Raw genomic sequence first — 20,461 nt, forward strand, 5'->3', positions numbered from 1 at the left:
TCCACCAGCCTGTAAGTAGACCCTTTTCCAGTCGGCGGCTGATCTGGCTACCCACAATTCTTTAGAATAGGGCACCGGGACCGACAGTTCTGCGTAAGATATGGTTGATGTACCAAAGGTAACCAGCGACATCCGAGAGCAGTAGAGGTGCATGTGATAAACAAGTCTACATAAGATTGATTAGCTTTTGAACGTGATCTGTCAGGGTCTGACACACTTTTTGAAAGACTCCTTTTGAACCCATTGTTTCCACTTTGTTTCCAGAATCTCGCCCTCATCTCCAACTTGCACCGTTGGTTGCGGATAGTTTGAAAACCGGAAATTGCCTGCAGCTCGCAGCGGCTGAGCGCATTTAGTTAGCATTGTGAGATGCAGTGGAATGGTTCGCGTACATTGCTCAAGATACCACTGAAACTCTCGGACATTTCCATCTTCCTTCGGACACCGGACCACAGGCCGATCTCTAGCTGTATAGCAAATGCTTGCAAGTAATGTATATCTCGAGTCAATGTATTTGCTTTTTCAGACTACGCTTGTTAGTCCACAGTTGCTAGTTTCCTTCACGACAGAGGTTCTGGACTTACCACCAGCCAGAGATATAAGACCAGGAATTCTTGTAGTGCCAAACCAAATTTCTGAACAGATCGGCTCGAAGACATTGTAGCGGCGGCTGCCAGACAGGCAACGAGTAGTTCTAAGCGAACCTCACCGACGTTGAAGGTAGGAACATGTATCCATGAGTCTGCCGTAGTGGCTTGTCTCGTCAGATACGACTTGAGCAGCCTATCCAACACCTCAACGGCTGGGAAAGATGATATCACATCAATCACATTATCCTGGTTGCATGTTCTGATGAGAGTTTTCAGAATTTGGTCCCGGATGCTAGGTGTTAGATTTTGAGAAATGATTTCCGGGTCCCAGTCCCCGAGGCAATCCATTTTTGAAGTAGCTGTGCGGTCTAGTGATAAGTCACGTTCTTCCGTGGTCCTGTAATGCCGCCTGTCAGGCTCCCATCGACCGATAGACTGCTTGAAAGCTTCGTACACGGCTTGCGAGCTCGGTTGATCTGGTCCTGCTATGAGACTTGTTGCGGGAGACGCCTCGTCTGGTTCGTCCTGAGGCTGCAACGGAAGTGACGTCAAGAAGTTGTGATCCTGTTCACTCAGGCCAAGGTCGTGATCACCGCCGAAGTCGAAAAGGTTGTATGCGCTGTCGAAGTTGAAATCAAAGTCCAGCCCGGACTGGCCTGGCTCGTTTTCACCATTGGCAAGATTGACAGATGGAAGACCGTAAAATCTTGGGGTATCGAGAAGCATGGGATCTTGACGTCTCTCAGAGACATGCCAACAAAAAGGTCAGGGTAATCGGGTACCTGTATACATTCGTGCAGAAGCCGGTATGTCCAGCTCCCCAAGCACTTGAGGATGATTGATGAAGTTGTTGGGGTCCATAGCAAAAGAGCCTGTGCTTGATGGGTTCTGCGCAGCGACAGTTGGGGGTTCGGCGTCGCTCAAGGCACTGGCCTCAGTAATGGGATGTCTGCGCACGCAAGGGATATTCTTCCGTGTACAACGCTTGCATCGGACGCCATTATCACATTTCGTCTTAGCCGTAGCGCATGCATGACAAGCTTGAGAAGCGCGTGGGTATGATCGAACAGAGCGGATTTGTTGCCGCTTTGCGGGCGGAGTCGGAAGTGTATGAACTGCTGCATGCCGCCCCAGAGACACCCTTGGTTGGTAGCACATCAGTTGGACGTCAATTGGACCCAAGGATTGGGCCAGCTCCGCGGGGGATCTCAGAAGAGGGAGACGTACAAATTGTGGAACTCTTGCGAGCACACCAGGCACATGAACAGATTGCTGGAGTCTTTAGGTGCTGAAGCAGTCAGGAAGAGAAGGGAATAGTGACATGGTAGACCATACCATGCTGGAAAACGATGCTAGTGTCTGAGTCTGCCATTAACGATGGCTGTGACTCCTGGCAACGATCCATAGACACGCCCGGAATTCCCAGAGAACGGATCGGCCGAAGCAGCGTCAACAGGCGCAAACAGGCAGAACCAGCGGACAAAAATTCGACGGGAAGCCGAAACGTTTGAGGCTGCGTTGCTGACGCCCTCCGCGACTAATGAGTTTTTCTGTAGTTGATAGGGTTGATAAAAGCGTGAAAACTCTCACGAGAGTGAAGTCGGAAGTTTAGCGGTCAACGGAACGATACCGCCAGCTGAAAGAACAATATTGGTTAGCACTTTGCGGAGGCGAGAAGTAACCAAGTTAGCTGATCTGGGCATCCCCATCCCCGTGTCACACTCCACGGGAACGTACGGTGCATCTGGGGTGATTTGGAGTTTCATGTATCAGCAGAGTAGTGAGGGAGCGATCGGCGGCACTCTCGGAAGGGCAAATTATTAAGGAACTTCTCAAATCCTGAGACAGAGCTACCTCGTGGGCTAGATCTTAACCCTCAATTGCCCAAGAGAGGCCCTTAGTTATTGTTGGCCGGAATTATTTCAATTCATGCGGACCATATCCCTACTCGCGGTACTTGGCGATAATTTGCATTTCCTCTTCGATTTAACCAAGTAAGCATTCGGCGCCGACGAGATTCATCATGAGGCGAGGGCAGCTATCTCATGGTACGATTGGCGCCAAAAGGCCGCTTGCATATTTACCGCCGAACCATACTCGGACCTCGCCCCATCCATGGACTGGTGTTCGTACTTGGGTTTTGTTCTCCGCGTTCAGGAACCCACGCCCGTTGATGGCGACACGCAGGGTCTCCCCAGCCTGCCATATGGTACTGCTTGGCCAAAGCTCTATTTGCGACTCAACAATGTCACACGGCCGCACCCACTGTCTCTTCTGATGGCAATGATAAGGCCGGTCTGGAGTGCTACGCCCTTGGTCCAGTTCTCGGTGGGACAGACGTAACCAGCCCAGCGACGCTGGCGCTTCGACGAACTGGCTGGAGTTCCAGAACTTGACCTCTTTGCCATCTCTATCCAGCTTCTGAAGTGCCACGAAAAGGTCGGTGTCCGGGAACTCCATACACTGCACATGGAGGGTCAAGGCACTGTGACCAGTAATTTCGGTCTCCTTGTCAAAGGTATAATCGAACGTGAGCAGTGAGTCTGGCTGGTGAGCTCGAAAGGCCGCATAGGTCGCCTCACCTCCATGTAGCTCCGTCGCAAGCTTTCGGTCACTTGCCACGTAGAATCTGGTCAATTTCGAGGGCGGAGGGAAGTTGCTCCAGTCTTTCCGGATTGACACATCCGCTGAAGTACGTACATCAAGCTGCACTGTCGGCCACCCGCCCACGGAGTTCTCCTTCCCTTTCAAAAAGTGGTCCCAGAACTCTTTCTGCTTCTCGATGCCGGTAGGCTTATAGTACTCACTCCATTCCCGGCCAGCCTGAAAGTCGTAAGTCACTTTCATTAGGAAACGTCTGCGTACTCACGTGAACCAACAACCACTTATTCTTCGACGAGAGGGCCTTCCACGCCTCGATGGTGCCACGTAAATGGACCGCCAGAGATGACCAACCAGTGATTGACAGTGCGGGAATGTCGATTTTCGTCCAGTCCACCACTTTGGATTGCCAGAACTCATCGAAAAGGGGATGATCGATTGACACAGCGGCGTGGTCCTCGCTCATCCCAAGACCTTGTCCGGTCAAGTTCATCCATAAATGTTGAAAAGGCACAGAAGGTATCCCACCCACACAATTGACCTCGCGGTAAATGTCCGACATGGCTTCCCACAACAGCAGCGCTTTGAGGTGTGGAGGCTTCAAGACAGCCGTCTGATATATTGACATCGCATAGTAGGAAACTGCGCCCCAGCCAATGTTACCAGTGGACCTGTGATAAATGTCTAGTCAGCCCAGATCTGGTCGTGTCTGCGTCCGGGAGGCTTACCATGACTGCTGAGCTGCCCACTCGACAACATCATACCCGTCTCGTCCTTCTTGAGGCGAGAAAAAGGTCGCTTTCGTACCTTCCGACCACCACGTCCCGCGAGGATCCACACGAACAAATGAGTAGTGGTACTGGCTGCACCAGAGAAACGGGTCAGGCAATTCGAAGAAGGTATATGGACTCAACTTGTCGAAGTCGACGCCCATGTTTTTAAATAATGCTCTAGGGACGGCTCCGTGTTTCCCAAAGGGCGACCAGAACACCAACGACGGAGTCCGCTCTGCTAGGCTGGCCGCAGGACGGTAAATATCGGCGTAGAGCTTCACGCCATCCCTCATCGTGATGGCGACGTCTTTCTCAAAGATCACTCTGCCTCCATCTAGCTCAAACGTTTCATGTTTGAGGTCAGGAGCAGCGTTCATCGGGGGCAGGACCTACGTAAGTGTCAGAAAACGAACCCTCGAACACTGCGCTGGGAGCCAAGAACCTCCTGCGGATGAACACTTTTCCTGAAAGGTCCAATAAGGCGGTCGTTTCTAGCCATAATTTGCGGCGTGCGATGGAATCTTGGCCTAGAGATGTCCTGTTAAAGTGCCGTTCACGTTTGAGGTCAGCGAAATACATCTGAATGTTTGGAGACTTCCGACTTTAAGATCAAGGACAGAGTTCCACGTAGGGGACAACCAAGAATGTCGGCACTGCCTACGTATCATGAGTTCCGTTTGGTTGGGGGGGGGGGGGGGGGAATCTGGAGCATATCGGGGTACTGCATTGAACGGCTCCCCGTTGGCGGGTAAACCCCTTCTTTAGAACGGAAACCCATTCCGCAGTTTTACAATGAAATGTTGATCAATATTGCACATTTTCGGTACTATGCACATCGCAGGATGTTCAAAAATCGTGTGGCTGCAAGCAGGGCAGCGCTAACCGAGTCGACCGCCGAGACACCATGACCAAGAAATGCTCGGGACCCAAGATCCACACAGTTCGGCATCCCGATTCTCTCTAAATGGAGTGGGGGGGTGGAAAGCCGCCGAGCGGTAATTCTCGCCGGATTGGTCGGCCAAGACCTGTTTGCGGCGTCGGTCTACGCCTGTTGGATTGACCAATGGCAACGCAGGCAAACTCAGAGGCGGTCGGTTGAGAAATGGCTTCGAATCAAGCCAGTCTCGAAGGTGCCGAAAACACTAGTGCATATTGATTTGCATTCAACCCGACATGCTAGGAGCTTGCAAGCAGTCTCTCACACAGCAAAGGCGCAATGTCAGAGACCGAGAAAACTTAGGGGGGAACGAGACATAGGACACGAAATAGGATCCTGATGGTACGGATCGATAATGAGTGGAGGGGCATGAACTCCCAAGATTTATCTATTCTACGCACCTTGGATCCTAAATGGCATCAATAGTTTAAGTTGTAAGTATATCGATAAGGTACAGATTTGGGACTTCGCACAACGAATGATGTCAATATCGGTAGAGACTGGGAAGATGTCAAACACCAAGCACTTCATTCTGTATGTACTCGTGCATCGCCCAAAATCATGAATAGCTCTCTTCACTGAATAACCGCTGCTGCACTACATTCTCTTTCCACAAGGTCTCGATGCGCTTCACTCCTCGGCTTGATGATGAGCTTGAAGGGGTAACCGTCCTCGTCCTGAAAGAATGGTTTTGAGACATCAATGGGTGCAGACGGATCTTGCTCAAAGTCGAAACAGTATACCAATCTGGCGATGGCGATTGCGAGGTTGTCTACGCCGACTGAGTATCCGACACATGCTCGCCGACCTGTATTGTTTGATTAATTATACACTACTACGAATAAAGACGAGGATCATCCCCAGACGTACCAGCGCCAAGGCCTAGATGACCCTTTAAAGCCATATCGAGCTCATCGTTAATGAATCGTTCCGGCCAGAAGCGCTCTGGTTGCTCGTATTCAGAGGCAGCGTTTGATATCCCCCAGTGGTTCCAGGTGAACACAGTCCCAGCAGGGAAATGATACCCCTCAAACTCGTCGTCTCTCGTTAAAGCGTGTGGAATACCTGTCTCCGCTATAGCAGGCCTATTGTGCCGGTTAGCCTGTTATGTATATTGCACCTCCAAGAGAGCAACTTGCTTCCAACGTATGCTTTCTTTGACTGCCGCTCTGACTATAGGAAATTGAGCAATATCTTGAGCTGTGGGCAGTCGCTCGGCGTTGGCGCCACACACCTTGTCGATCTCCATGCGCGCTCGTTCAATCCAGTCAGGGTATAGCGCCGCTCCCGCGAGGATCTCATGCAGAGAAACTCTAGTCGTGTCAGAGCCTGCTTCCATCAATGTCCCCGAGATGAAGTAAACCTCCTCATCCGAGAACTCCATGTCTTTCCCGGCATCGAAGAACTCTGTCATAAAGCAAGGTTTCTGAATGCCCAGCTTTTGCCGCTGGCGAAGGTTGTCGATTTCTCTCTTGTAGACACTGAGGAGGGAGTTCTAGATTAGTACCTACATAGTTGAATGTGAGGGGAGTACTTTACTTGCGCGTTCGCCTGTAGAGTTCGTCGCCATACCATCTCCATGGCTGCCAGGTCTTGAGCCAGGGGATTTTGGCGAGGAATGGAAACACATCAACAACGGACCGGGCGGGCATTAAGTATCGAACGAATTGTTCGGAGGTATGCAGCAGCTCGAGGAGATATGGGTCTTTAAGGCTGGTCCTTCTTCCAAAAACAACGCTCATAATCACTGAATTCGCATATCGGTGATGAGACCGAGGCCACAGATCGGGTTCGTGCAGATATTCATAGAGAAGGGCTCGAGACTCAATGTCCTGAAAGGGTTCGAATATGCGCCTCTTGGTGTTAGTCAGGATCTGGTGCATGATCTTTCTTTCTCTCCTCCAAAGGTCGCCATAAGGCATGACGAGGATCCGCTTCCCCCCGGAGGCAAGACTATGAGCCATGGGCAGAGCTGGCCGAGATGAATATATAGCAGCACGCTTCTCAAGCAGCTCAGACGCAACACGTTGCGAGTTCAGAATGACCCAATAGGTCGTCCCAAACTTCATGGTGAACCTGGCTCGGTCAGCCATGTCGTAATAACTGTAGAGTGTTGAAGTACATTTCTCCATATTTCTCAGCCAGTTTCTGCAAGTATGGTCCTTGCCCAGTAGGAGGCATCTGCAGCGTGTTACCAATGATAGGCAGACCTCTAACTGGATTTGGAAATCGATATTTGCGCCTAAAGGACACATATTGCTTGATTTGAATGACGCAGAGCACGAAGAAAAGTATCAGTGCAGCCAGGTATACCTGTCCAAGAGCGAAACGTGATGCTGCAAGCAGTGCCATGTCGTCTGATAAACAGCGCAGGGTAAGCTTCAGTGAAGGGATAAAGGAATACTATTCGTTTCAGATTAATGAGCTATACGCACCTCGGTGCGGAGATACATACCATTAAAATAGGCGAGCGGGCTTAGGTTAGTTCTCTGCTACTCCATTCTCCGCAAAATAGACTGGTCAATCTCGGCATCCCGAGCGGGCCGACTCAGTGGAGATGTGGGCTCGCCTTCGATGGCCTCGGGAAACCTAGCTTTAAGTATTTGGACCTAGTCACGCTGGTTCTTCTCGTCGCCACTAGTCCTCCAAGATTAACTTTTATTGAAATGAAACCACTTGTTGAACCTCTAGGGCGTCCCGGGACAGCGTACAGGCTTGGTCCTTTGTGCGGGGAGGTAATCTATATTCCATGTTCCAAGTCGGCCACGAGATTGTTGGTGACCGGCAAAGAAAGCGAGGGAGCCTTTGCTGTGGTGAGTAGCGGAGGTTCAGGCGCCAAGCCCATCGGTTTTCATTACCATCGTGAAGCACACGACATTTTCTTGTGCATAAAGGGTCGCATGAATGTCTGGGCAGGACCTTATTGTAGGACAATGGAGCCAGGGGATTTTGCGAGTGTGCCTCCGGTATGTGCTCTGAAAGGTGTTAGGGTTGACTTATAGGTGACTGATATCTTCTGCTGTAATGCAGAACATTGTCCACCAATATCAAATCCTAGGCGACCATAACGAATTTATGGGCCTCATCGTTCCAGGGGGATGGGAGGAATTCTTCCGGTTCATTGGCGACCCGTACTCAGGACCGATGTGGCCTAATGAAGACAATCGTGATGTCTTCGAGGTACTCATCCCGCGCCTTCAACAAGCAAAAGACAAGTACGACTATGTTCCACTGCCGGATCACCCGTACTTTGGCCCTCAGCCATGGGATCCTGCCAGCGACTCCTCCCTGCCTGGTACTCATACCCCGTACTTTCTGCAGGCTGGGAGGGGTCCTCGCTACACGTTTGCAGGCACGGTGGTGAGTCCCTTGATCACCACGGCCGAGTCCAACGGTATCTTCGCTGTGGGCTCCATTGAAGGCTCTTCTTACCACGAAGGCAACCCACTATCAAGAGCAATGACCTGGGACCAGTCGCATCATTGCTTCTATGTCGTGGATGGCTACCTGGAAGTAGTGGTAAATGGGGAGGAAGCGGCCACAATTGGCTCCACGGAGTTAATGTACATACCCAAACAGACCACATTCTCCATCAGGTTTGGCAGCAGATATGTGAAAGCGTATGTGTTCTCGAACAAAGGCGGAATCTTGGAAGCGCTGTGCAAGATTGGTACGCGGTTCGACCACCCAATGATACCTGAACGTCCATTGAATGTGGACGCTGAGCAACTCACGGGGCTTGAAGCCAGCATGAACTTCAGATTCTTGGAATGAAAAATCCCATGAGCTGTAGCGGTCCAAGATGGCAGGGCAGTATTGCACCCAAACAGCCAACCTGGGCTGCATTTACCGTCCGCGACGCCTTCAGACATATCGCACTGATCGCGCTGTTTAGGTGTAGCCAGAGCAAGAGCGGGCCCGACCGCGACCACGCCCGAAGCGGTAGGCCCGACTAAACCAGAGGCAAATTTCCCTGCAACGACTTTAATAGGAACAGGATACTAGAAAGTTTGACAATACTGGTCGGTGGAGGCTCAGCAATTTAGTTGTTGAGACTGGTACAAAACGGCAAATGAGAGTCCTCACAGTGCTGTTTGATCAGGGCCAAAAGCAATTTGAGTTGAGCAAGAAGGAACTCACCAGCTTAAATCAGCGAGAAAATCGTGTTCTCAGGTGTAATGCTGCGAAAATCTATTCCATAGACCTAGTGGTGACGTTTTGATGGAAGGTGATCTTTATGAAAGAATTGGTGATATAACGCACGGCACCGGAAGCTAAGCGGAGTTTCGCAGCCTTTCGCGTACTGGGTGTCTCCGATTTGCAAATGATGCGCAGAGCGCTTCGTAACGCCTCTCTATGAGAACGAGAAGCGGGTGATAGAAGATTCTCTTTCGCGAAACAAGGTATTGGTGGTTATCGAGTTCGTAGACTTGAGGATCTTAGGAAAGAAAGGCCGAGAATCTATGTGGTGGCAGGCGAGGTGATTTTGATATGCCAATACCCGTCCTCTGAGCTGCGCTGTGGCGAAACGTCTGAGGATGGAAGGCGAGAGGAACGTGCAGGCAGCTTTGACATTGTATATGCCAACCCTATCGCTCATAAATTGCTTTGTCCACCACTCCTCGTCCATTCCTCGCCAGATCCCCATCTCTGACCCAGCTTGATTCCATATTCAAGACTACAGTCCTTGCTAATCTCCACACTTGCACCGCATTCCGACATCGGTTAAACAGCAAACGGGTAGGTGATGATACCCGTAGAGAATTTGACGCGGTTCGTCAGCGCGAAACTTCCTACAAGATCCTGGCTACGAGATGGGTCCCCTCCTAAATACGCATTAACCGGAAATGAGTTAGGGCGCCAGACGCATGCTGTTGCCTACAGACTGTTCATATATAAATATGCTCCCGCACCAGCCTCGATATATTACAGTTTCGTCGACCTCGATACCCCCAGCAAAGAACACTTTCGTATCGCAGCCATGGTCAAGAGCTGCTGTATCCTGTCCGTTGCAGCGCGTCCCTTAGACAACGAGTACGTCTCCAAAGTCTATATCGATCCAAAAGTGGAACAATATCACTGCTCCGTTTGTGGTGACGACACATCGGAAATCCTAGCCAAAGGGATCCTGACAACTCTTCGCGAGCAAGCTACCATTCTCTCCTTCGCCGACGTGATTAGGCTCCGTGCCGCTTTTTGGTCAGATTCCGCGTATAGCGGTCACGACGTAGAGGAAGGCGAAGTATCGCCCGTCTATTTCACTAGGTAGGGCGTTTCACTACGCCGGGATATCGATTACACGGTCTTAAGTTTGTTAAGGCGATAGGTAAGGAACGTCCGATTATAACCTTCGCTTTACTATATAGGTGTTGTCTTTACCACTAGAACTTTGGCCAATCTCGCTACTTAGCTTACTCCTTTACTACAACCTCTCTACCACTTCCTGCGCAAGTTATAGCGCTTCTCGTCGTCGTCCGGCCTCGCTATACTAAATCGCTAGATTATGTATTGAGGTTAACGTGCCAGGATGACCCGCCCCGAGCTCGCTCTTCCGTAGTAACGATGCTATGTCCTCGGATTCTCGAGTGCATTCCGTGTATCCGAACTGACTCTTGTAGCTACCAATAGTATTGCATATTATAGGACATTGCAAAACCGGTTTCCGTCCGAAATATCTTAGAAAATTCTCTGTCAGGGAGTAAAGTATCGACAGGACAATCATTCGTCAAATTGATTTAAGATTTTTCCGATATTCAGCCAATGATCGTCAGGACTGTCATCAAGACTACCTGAGGCGCACTTCCACGGTCGAGTAAGCGCCGCCTGCGCAAGCACGTGTTGTTCATCTGTGCACCTCTCACTTGCCGATGCCTAGATCTTGACTGCCTGCTGGTTAACCTCGATTCTGACCACGCTCAGCCTAATTCCCTCTATGTACCTCTCTCGCATTCATTGCGTTCAATTTCGCTTTGTCAAAGGTTTAGCATTCAACGAACCCTGCGCTGGATGTAACGAAATCGTAAAGCCGAGCTTATGCAGGCTCGCTCGGAGATCCTGGAGTTCCTCGCAAGTGATCAGATTTCTTGCGCATAGGGCGAGATCTCATGTTCTTACCCGTCTCCATATGCTCGACGACTCTCCTGACTAACTGCCACAAGATGCTCCTACTAGAATTCGATAATGGCAGTAATCTGTGTCTGTCAAAAGATTTTATTGACAACATCCCTATCTGCACGATTCTCTACCTTGTATGGGAGCTAATGAAGATGAGGTCACGTTCGATGTTGTACGCAGTGGGTTTGTCAAGAGCTGGGACGATTATACTACAATTCAGTTCTGTGCGCAATACGCCAGGGAAAAAGGGACCCCAAGCACATCTCGGCGGATACATGTTTGCACATAGGAATGTCATATATAGACAATTCCCTGTGCGGATCCAGACCCTCACAGTCCATTGCCGCTACAAGTTGTGAGTATCTATCAGTTTAGCCAGAACCCTGAGTCGGCATATTTTGATCGTAGAGCTCATCCCTGGGCCATCTCGACGACGGCTCCTCAGCATACTTCCTAAGCGCTTTTTCTGCGCGCTCAATTACCTCACTTCCCGCGCCGGGAGATGGTAGAGTGAGTTCGTTCACATCCTCAATCTTTTTGAGGCCTCGTAGTAGATAAATGTTGGCTACCGGCTGCTTGAAGAGACCAATATCATCTCCAAACCTGTCAAGATCGGCCTCACCTATATCATGGTCATTGCTAGAGCCAGAAACTAGAACAGTCAAATCAGATTCCCGGCTGTTAGTGAACGAGGAGGCTGCGTAGTCGTCAGGGATATCCCAGTTAGTACCATCAAGAAGCCAGGTCTTGATCGTGAGTCGTTCCCAGTCGTCTTTCTTGAGTAGGGGTGGTTCTTTCTTGAGTATAGTTGGTTCTTTCTCTGGTTCTTTCTGCTGTGGAATCTGGCTAGAGGTCATCCACCGATGCCAGTCTGCGAGGTATGGTATCGAGGTCATCACCTCGAAAAGCCATTCATTCAGGCGTGTGAGTGACTCGGATTTTGTGCTTCGCGCATTATCCGGTAGTATCAACCGCTCGACTGCAGAATTTGCACGGTTCTGCTCCACAACCAGCTCCCAGTGACGGATTTGTTGAAGTGTGATGCCTAAGAGTCCATCTGCCTCCTCTAGACTCAACTGCAAGCATTCTGCTTCCGCTCTGCGACGTAGTGATAGAAGGGTGGTGGCAAGTGCCAGCAAATTTACCTTCAGATTCACATTCATCAGCATGCGATTGGCGTCTTCCCTTCGTTCAATAATGCCAATAAACCTTTGCCGCATAGACGCAAATCGCCATTGCTCGGCTGCGAATATGTACTCTGCGATGATTCCATCAAAGTACTGGCCTGCCAGCAGATTGAAGTCTTCGAGAAGCTCAATTATAGATCTTGGGTTTGTGTCTTCTCCAGACTCATCCGTTTCAGACCTCGAGTCCAGCTTATCAGTTTCAAGGACGAGATTCGATCGAGCACGGCTTAAGCAATCCGTCATCTCCTTCGATCCTGGCGGAGAAGGGTTTTCACCCAGCTTCTTGTTGTCAATGTGCTGTAATGCGCCTGCTGGGCCGGCCACACTGTCCGATGATCTTGAAGAGTGCTGAGAGCTATGGGTGGATAAGGCTTGTAGTAAATTGTCCATCTTCTCTGAGAGAGAACTTTGCATGGACCGAAGTTCTTGTAGTCTTTCGTGTTGAGATTTGGACCATGCAATAATGGAGCTGTTGGAGCTGCGTACATCCGAATAATTCTGGTCATGGTTCCTTGCTTGTGCTTCTACGAGGCCAGCAAGCTTGTCTATGCCGGCTTTTGTCCGGTCGTTATCGTCAACTTGTACAAGCTGTAAGTTTCTGACGGGCAAAACGAATCAATAAACGTCCTGAAGAGTTTCTTAAATTGTGCCACTTACGCCTCAAGGATCGACAACGCCACTCCAACGCTGGCTTTATGTTTTTCAAAGCGTGCTTGTATGACCGTGCGCACATGGGCATTCTTGGCTGCCATGGCAGAGCCCAAAGCCTCACGCAGAAATAGTTGGAACCTCTTCTGGGGACTTCTAGCTTCTGTGAATTTCGCCAATGCCTTACTTGCCCTTCGATCAGTTCTTTCGAGCCGCTTCACGATAGCATGCCAGGTTTCCAGGTCCTGAACACAGTCTTCGAGGCATAGGCGCAGCGTCGCGATTCTGATCTGGCTAACGCAGGGATTTCTGTGCTGCTGGATACAGTCGCACAGAGCTTGGACGTCATGTAGTAACTGAGCGTAAGCGACAAGGCCGTGAACAAAATCGGCCGCCGCCTCTGTGCCACAGTTTTCGGCAAATATTTTTAAGAACTCGACAAACTTGACACCATGCAGGACCAGTTGAATGACACCTCCAATACTTGCCACGGCACCGATGACTTCCATGACTAGTCTCATTCACTGGTTTCGCAGATGAGAGGAAATGTTCGATTAAGGCTCCATGAGTGCCTTACGCAATAATCGAGAAAACGGCTGTCGCTCCTAATATCACGAGGTAGGCTGTCAGGCACCAGAAATAAAACGAAATATGTAATGCGGCGTTACGCCACGTATCAGTTCCAAGCATGATTCGCTAGCCCTGAACAGAACCTCAAATACGTCTGGCGAATGGCGGTTCTGCGAATGCTCCATTCTAAGACAGAGAATCTTTTTTAATATGATTTAGGTGGAAACTGGTTTTGCAACTCCCTGTAGCTTGGTCCATTGATTATCAATGACCTTTACGTAGCGAAGTACCGGAAGGAGACGCGTCACTGAACGGACATAAGGATTAAAAAATATAATACTCCGTACTCTCACACTCCCTCAATTTTTAAGGTGCTTTATGGCGGTTCGGTAGGAATATAGGCATATCGCGTCGACCGAGACTGTTCTCGGGGTTTGTTCATTTCTAATATTACTGACCAGAAGATCTAGTAAATTAGGACGAACACAAAACTAGTGCTTGTCTTCATTGATGATGATTTCGTGTAGTTCCTCATCACTGCCCCAAGTATACGAGATGGCTTCATAATGAGCATCCGCCGTCAATAGGACGACATTCAGCCTGCACCGAAGGGCACTATTCGCGGCGCCAGGTAATATTGTCAATAAACGTACTGAGTCTTGATTTGTGTCCAGGGTTAAGTTTTGATAGATAGGATGAGAGTGATTTCGCGCCGTGTCCATAATTGGATCTTCTGCGTCTCATGTAAAGGAACCAATGCACCATCTTCCTCTCCTAAGCCGCTCACAGCTTGAAGGTTGCGGTGATATCTGGCGGTGCGATAATAGAAGATGGGTCGTTGATGTTCCTAAGGCCCCGTTCCCTTGAAGGCCCGTTCTCGGCAGGCTAGCCCAGGATCATCTATTGGGAATTATAGTCTGAGATTTGAGACGAGCATGTTAGAAACATGGAATTATAGGATGCGCAAATCGGCTGAAGTCGACGAGGCTGTATGTCTGGAGTAGATTAGGCTTCGGAATCACTGCAGGGGTTTATCCGAATTTTATCCGGTACCCGCCTCGCCGCAGGTTTTTACGACGCCCCAAGGCGGCCTCTTCCTTCTCTGTCGCGCAGGCAGCTCTGTCAGTTCGAACGAGGTTTCCCACGGACTCTTTAAAATCTGTCAGAGGCTGCTTAGACTTCCAAAATGGCCGACAATCAGCGTGAGACTTCACCATCCGCACCTCCAACCACCAATACTGACAGGAAAGAGCGAGAATCGTCCAGGGACGAAGACCGCAGAAGAAGCAGGTCTCCTCGACGGGATAGAGACAGGCGTGAGGATCGACCGCGGCGCAAAGACACCGGCTTTAGATGGAAGGAGAAACGTCGAGACGATGATGACTCGAGGCGAGACCGCGACTCGGGACTGCAGCGAGGCTACAGAGACCATTATCGACCTCGCTCAAGATCCAGAACTCCACCTTCCCGAAGACGCTCTCCCAGAAGAGACGACAGAGATCGCGACAGGCGACGAGATCGGGAGGAGCCAGAACCCCGCGAAGAAAAGAAAAAGGACAAGCTGGACAAGAAAGAGAAGAAGCCGGCGCCGGCAGTGCCAGCGCAGCCGATGATCATTGTTTACGTCAATGACAGACTGGGCACGAAAAAGGCTATCCCATGCTATCCCACAGATCCAATAAGTGAGTCGATGCCATTCTTTGTGCTTCTCTTCGCGTGCTAATAAAATGCCAGAGGACTTCAAAGTTATAGTTGCCTCGATGATCGGCAGACAACCTCATGAGATCCTACTCAAGAGGCAGGGCGAAAGACCATTCAAGGATCAACTAACTCTCCAAGACTACGGTGTGAGCAACAATGTCCAGTTGGATCTCGAGGTTGACACGGGAGATTGATGGGGGATGTCTGTGGCTGTGTGGTAAAGGGACTCGGCGTTGAGTGGCAGTGATAAGCTTACAAAAAGTACGGGCACACGGGCTGGGAAATGCGATTGCTCCCACACATCAATCCATGGAGTGCAAAATGCAAACTAGATAGGTCTTGTCAGGACCTTGCTGTGAGACAGGCCAGCTGCAGCGAGCAGTTGCTGTTCTCTACGAAATACACGCAAATGACATGACGACATTAGACCTCGGCCATACCGGTGGATCCAAGGCGGAAGGTGGGGCGAGACAAAAAGTTTCGTGGGGAGAGCAAACCACCAACTGCGCTTTGCTAGATTTCGAACTTTTCTATCAGTGGTTTCACTCTTTCTTTGTATCATGTCAACCACCAGGCTGACTTCCTTGGCCTCACGGCCCACAGTAGACTGCATAGTCTAGCGACCGCTCCAAGTATTCTCTCGGCTCGATTGTCCTCGACCTCCTGAATCGCCCTCTCCTGCCGTTCAGTGTCCTCAACCTCACCTTACATCCTACCCCAAGTTACCGCCGGACCCTTTCGATCGGGACAAGATGGTCAGAAATATTGTCGTATTCGGGGGTTCATCCCATCCAACCCTGACGGAAACCATCTGTGAGATCCTCGGTATTGCGCCTGGCCAAGCTCTCTTCTCGAAATTCGCTGTTGGCGAGACCAGAGTCGAGATAGGCGAGTCAGTCCGAGGAAAAGATGTCTATATCATACAGTCTGGTGGGGGCAAGGTGAACGACCATTTTGTCGAGCTTCTTATTGCCATTTCAGCATGCAAGACGGCCTCTGCGAAGAAGGTCACCGCTGTACTTCCACTCTTCCCATATTCTCGACAGTCCGACATACCCTACAACAAGAGCGGTGCGCCGCTAGTCAAGGCGTCGAATACGGCCAATAAGCTGGTTCCCGATACAAACGGCTACACATTTGACAGCATTCCACCTACCCCACATCCAGACAAGACCGAGAGCCAGGGCCTTGCGAATGGACATCCCTTGCACAAAGCGACGTCAAAATCACAGCTGGATGATGTAGAGAACAGCCCTACCTACCAGGCCCGCTTCAGCCACTATCGTGATCGTGACACAAGCTCACATTCATCTACCAAGTCAGAATACTTTCCAGTCCAACGAAAGCGAGGAGACTCCTCAGCATCCGCCACCAACGGCGTTGCCAATTACGATTTTGCTCCACCCCCGAAGATGGACCCGCAGGAGAGCTTCAAACCTCGCCCGGGCTACCGGCAATGGGTTGCGCAGGCAGGTACTCTTGTGGCAGATCTCCTGACCTGCGCTGGCGCAGACCACATTATTACGATGGATCTCCACGATCCTCAGTACCAAGGGTTCTTTGATATTCCTGTTGACAATCTCTATGGGCGGCCGATTCTGAAGAAGTATATCCAGCAAAACATTCCAGACTACAGAAATGGAGTGGTCGTTAGTCCCGACGCTGGAGGCGCCAAACGAGCAACCGCAATCGCCGACTCTTTGGGAATCGAGTTCGCTCTGATCCATAAAGAACGCAGACCTACCAAGATCACGGATCGGCAGAATGCGACCATGATGCTCGTTGGCGACGTCACTGGCAAAGTCGCCATTCTCATCGACGACTTGGCCGATACGAGCAACACTATAACCAGAGCCGCGAAACTACTGAAGAAAGAAGGCGCCAGCAAAGTCTATGCATTGGTGACTCATGGCGTTTTGAGTGGAGATGCAATCGAAAGAATTAATGCCAGCGCATTGGACAAGGTTATCGTCACGAACACTGTGGATCAGTCTCATCATGTTAGGAGATGCCCCAAGCTCGAAGTGCTTGAGGTTGGCCACGTCTTTGCCGAGGTGAGTTCAAGACTGGCTTTGAGGTTGAAAGAAAGTAAAGGCGATTTGTGCTAATCGGATTCATCCAACAGGCAATTCGACGGGTGCATTATGGCGAGAGCATCAGCGTGCTGTTTCAGTATGATTAATGACCACGGCGAGAATCCTTTGCAAGACCAGTTACTCGTACGCTCTCCAAGCTTGTTGGCACTCGTGCGGCTGTTCCGAGCAACTCCTTATGGTCTGTTAGATTGTCGCCGATACGTGCCTTGAACGCCATCTCATTTACCTGTTTCAACATTCGAAGATCGAGTCTCGCACGCGCGAACACAAAATCAGAAACCCCCCAAAAACAACGGAAAACGGAGACAACGTACAAAAATACACAGCAGAAGTGCCTTGAACCAAGTGCTGGAGAGGTCTTCACTAGGTGGGTGGCGTCCTTCCAGGATCGGAATCATGCATTCTTTCGAAGCACAGAGGGCACGCGGCCGGAAGAGTGTGGAATATCTCATTGCGGCTTTTTCGTCCAACTAGCTATCCGACAGGATAATCTGCCCAAGATGGTACTGAATATTGGAAGACAGGGAGAGATGGGTACCGTCTTTGAGGGATTTGCACTGCGTGAGAATTTTCTGAGAGAGGCCAAATCTTCCGCTTGCAGGCGTACTGAATAAAGACTAAACCCGTGTAATCCCCAATATACTCCCTCGCAATGCAAGATTAAACATGAAGGAACATGCACACATCACGCGTGAGTATCATTTTCGTAGTCTTATCTCGACAAAGCATTCTCGTGTTTTTTGGGGCACGCTATTCTTCCCATCGCAGCTCCTCCCAAAACTCCCTTAGAGAGTGAACGCTTGCGCCGGGAACGTGAGTCGGCACCTCCGTGCTCAGCATCGGGATGGGCGTTCCTTCCCTCTGGCCGTGTTTCGTAGCGAATGCGTATCGAAACACGCACCTCTTCCCCGGGAGGAACTTGATGTCCAACAGCTTGAATTCCACGGCGTTGGCACTCCTTCCTCCGACATCCGGGGAGCGACTATCTGTCCCTTGGACTTCTGGGTTCGGTGCTGTCGCCGTCGTCTGTGTAGCGTGGTCCATGTCTGCATCGGTAGGAAGTTGGGAACAGCCCGTCTTACTCGCCTCATCTCTCAACTCGATGACACGATCGACTACGCTCGCGGCGAGGCGGGAGTCCCACAGGCCCTCGCGCCGGTTGCACATCCGGAGAAGGGAAAGGGCCTTTTCGCGCAACGGTATGTCGAAGGTTCGGGATGCGATGAGGAAGAGGGTGGGCACGATTCCGAGGGCGAGGGAGAATGTCGGTCGCACAATGAGGGGCTGTTGCGATGGTGACGATTGTGAGAGGGATCGTGAAGCCGAACTCGCGTTCGAGGTCGAAGCTGTGGTCGTCTGGTCGGATGGCGGTGGGCGAGGCGACTTCCTGCCATCCACCGGGTTGACAAAGGTAGAAGTACATCGGATGAACTCTTCGACGGCTTCAAGGGCCATCCAAAACTGCGGCCCGTAATCATTGAATGCTGCTTCGTCGTTGATTTCAATCCGTGCGAGAAAGGCGATCATGAGAGCCTGGTAAGCTCTCAGAATCAGAAAAGCGGGACTCCGTGGTCTGGAATGATCGGCTGACGGGGATGAAGATGTCGAGCTGGAAGAGTCAGGTGTCTCTTTGGAGTATTCGTTCGAATCGACAGAAGAGAACCTATCGAATGCAGCCTGCCATTTCCCAAATTGGATCTTGATCGCGTGGAATTCTGTCAGGAGGGCAAGCGCCACATCGTCTGATATGGGACCTTCATTCGCTATGGTGTCAGCTCGTTCGGCGTATTCGACAAGTTCTGCAAGTAGGGATTCCATGTGCCGCAAGGCGTGTTCGTGGGAGGTGAATTGGTCCGGCATGGCCATTTCTGTCTCTGTGTGGTACAACTCTGGTCTTGGACCCGGGAAGTTCGGGTCGCCAATCTCCATGATTTGTCTCCCCAAAGCGATGAAGAAGCGCGTGAGGTCTTCACGAGGGACAAGCGTTTGCTTTGCATTGGAGCCCGGCCTTCGCTGCTCCTCGGCAAGGATCTTGATCCCTGACGCGGCATGGTTGCACGCCTCGTGATACTGTCCTTGAAGGCTCTCAAAGGCAGAGAACAGGGCACACGTGACCAGGGCATAATCGAAAGCCTGTTCCGACCGGATCTGGTTAAATTTGACAACGTCTCGCATAGCCTTGCCGTAATGGTTCAGGGCAAAGTCGACGCCTCGCGTAGGCGAGAAATGATCGACGCCGGCAAAGTGCTCGTGCATACTGCTCAGGGCAATGAGCGCATGGCGGATGGAGCTCTCCTGCCTTGCGAGTGGTAGAATAGTCGCTAGCCAGAAGTCTGGTTGGAAAGCGCCGGCAAGCTCCAACGCAGTCCGATCTTGGAAGTAGCTCAGCGCCCGCCGCTCGGACCAATCGAGGTCTGGATGCTCCGACAAAAGAGGCGTTGGAGTGTGGGGGGTGTACACGACGAATCTGACGAGGTCGCTCCCTCGACCGGACCCCGGATCGTTGGCATATCCTTCACAAGGCTTACCAGCCTTGATGCAGCGATTGCAGCTGGGTCGCGATTCGTCGCACTTGACTCTTCTGCGCCTGAGTTTGTCGCATTAGGAAGGTGCCATGTTGCAAGAGATAGCGATGGGGCATGTCTAGGCTGGACTTACTTGCACGTAAAGCATCCCGTCCGGACTTTGTTTTTACCAATTCTGATCATGACTCTTTGATTTCCAAACCTCGTATACTCAAGGCTCGTTGAGAACGCGCAGAAGTCGAGTTCCGCAGGTATTATATTCGATCAGTCGGTAGCAGAAGTCAATTGAGCCCAAGCTGAACAGACGGACACAGCCAGAAGAATTGCCCAGCACGTTTGGCTACTGCCTGGAGATCAGCGGCCCCGACCATTGAATCCCTGCTGGTGACCGAACCCAATGCATCCGCGCAGGCAACAGGCTTGGACTGCATTCACAGCCCTGCCGCGTCTAGTCGAACCACAGAAGACTGGAGGTACCCGTGCTGACTTAGAGGACCCTCCACGTAACTGGCAGCGAGACATGGACAGGAGGCAGGACTAATGTCCAGGAACGACGTCGAAGGGGACCTTAGCTGAGGCCCTAGTGGCCCAATCCAGGCCTCCCATGCTAGCCTAGAATGGTTAGTCAATACGAGCACCCTTTTGACCAATGACAACTCACAGATCCTAGCCTTGCGCTCTACATGGCCCCCAAGCCCCTCTGGCAATTCATGCTCCAA

At 50.9% G+C, this 20,461-nt stretch overlaps 6 protein-coding genes across 7 annotated transcripts; 2 read left to right on the top strand and 4 right to left on the bottom strand.

Moving 5' to 3' along the window:
• Positions 1–2,633: 2,633 nt before the first annotated feature.
• Positions 2,634–4,463, bottom strand: PV07_11870 (uncharacterized protein; the record flags this gene model as incomplete). The annotated part of the gene is made up of 4 exons (XM_016399344.1): positions 2,634–3,413; positions 3,460–3,862; positions 3,920–4,353; positions 4,407–4,463. The coding sequence occupies 4 exons, from the start codon at positions 4,461–4,463 to the stop codon at positions 2,634–2,636; spliced, it is 1,674 nt and encodes a 557-aa protein (XP_016243906.1).
• A 6,923-nt stretch (positions 4,464–11,386) lies between these two features.
• Positions 11,387–13,359, bottom strand: PV07_11871 (uncharacterized protein; the record flags this gene model as incomplete). The annotated part of the gene is made up of 2 exons (XM_016399345.1): positions 11,387–12,800; positions 12,860–13,359. 2 exons carry the CDS (start codon positions 13,357–13,359, stop codon positions 11,387–11,389), a joined length of 1,914 nt encoding a protein of 637 aa, XP_016243907.1.
• Positions 13,360–13,911: 552 nt separating this feature from the next.
• PV07_11872 (uncharacterized protein) lies at positions 13,912–14,142 on the bottom strand (the record flags this gene model as incomplete). Its single annotated transcript, XM_016399346.1, has 1 exon — positions 13,912–14,142. One exon carries the CDS (start codon positions 14,140–14,142, stop codon positions 13,912–13,914), a length of 231 nt encoding a protein of 76 aa, XP_016243908.1.
• A 388-nt stretch (positions 14,143–14,530) lies between these two features.
• Positions 14,531–15,658, top strand: PV07_11873 (uncharacterized protein). Its single transcript, XM_016399347.1, has 2 exons — positions 14,531–15,102; positions 15,155–15,658. Exons 1-2 carry the CDS (start codon positions 14,607–14,609, stop codon positions 15,313–15,315), a joined length of 657 nt encoding a protein of 218 aa, XP_016243909.1. The 5' UTR covers positions 14,531–14,606; the 3' UTR covers positions 15,316–15,658.
• PV07_11874 lies at positions 15,657–17,924 on the top strand. 2 transcript variants are annotated; one of them, XM_016399349.1, is made up of 3 exons: positions 15,657–17,175; positions 17,247–17,340; positions 17,405–17,924. In XM_016399349.1, the coding sequence occupies exons 1-2, from the start codon at positions 15,874–15,876 to the stop codon at positions 17,301–17,303; spliced, it is 1,359 nt and encodes a 452-aa protein (XP_016243911.1). In that variant the 5' UTR covers positions 15,657–15,873; the 3' UTR covers positions 17,304–17,340; positions 17,405–17,924. The 2 variants fall into 2 exon arrangements, with proteins under 2 accessions (XP_016243911.1, XP_016243910.1); XM_016399348.1 differs by having other exon boundaries at positions 17,247–17,924.
• On the bottom strand, positions 17,651–20,245 carry PV07_11875 (uncharacterized protein). Its single transcript, XM_016399350.1, has 2 exons — positions 19,876–20,245; positions 17,651–19,804 (listed from the first exon to the last, which is right to left on the bottom strand). The coding sequence occupies exons 1-2, from the start codon at positions 19,923–19,925 to the stop codon at positions 17,968–17,970; spliced, it is 1,887 nt and encodes a 628-aa protein (XP_016243912.1). The 5' UTR covers positions 19,926–20,245; the 3' UTR covers positions 17,651–17,967.
• Between the last annotated feature and the right edge of the window lie 216 nt (positions 20,246–20,461).

This window comes from Cladophialophora immunda (assembly GCF_000835495.1).
Source record: "Cladophialophora immunda strain CBS 83496 unplaced genomic scaffold supercont1.7, whole genome shotgun sequence".
NCBI classification, from domain to species: domain Eukaryota; kingdom Fungi; phylum Ascomycota; class Eurotiomycetes; order Chaetothyriales; family Herpotrichiellaceae; genus Cladophialophora; species Cladophialophora immunda.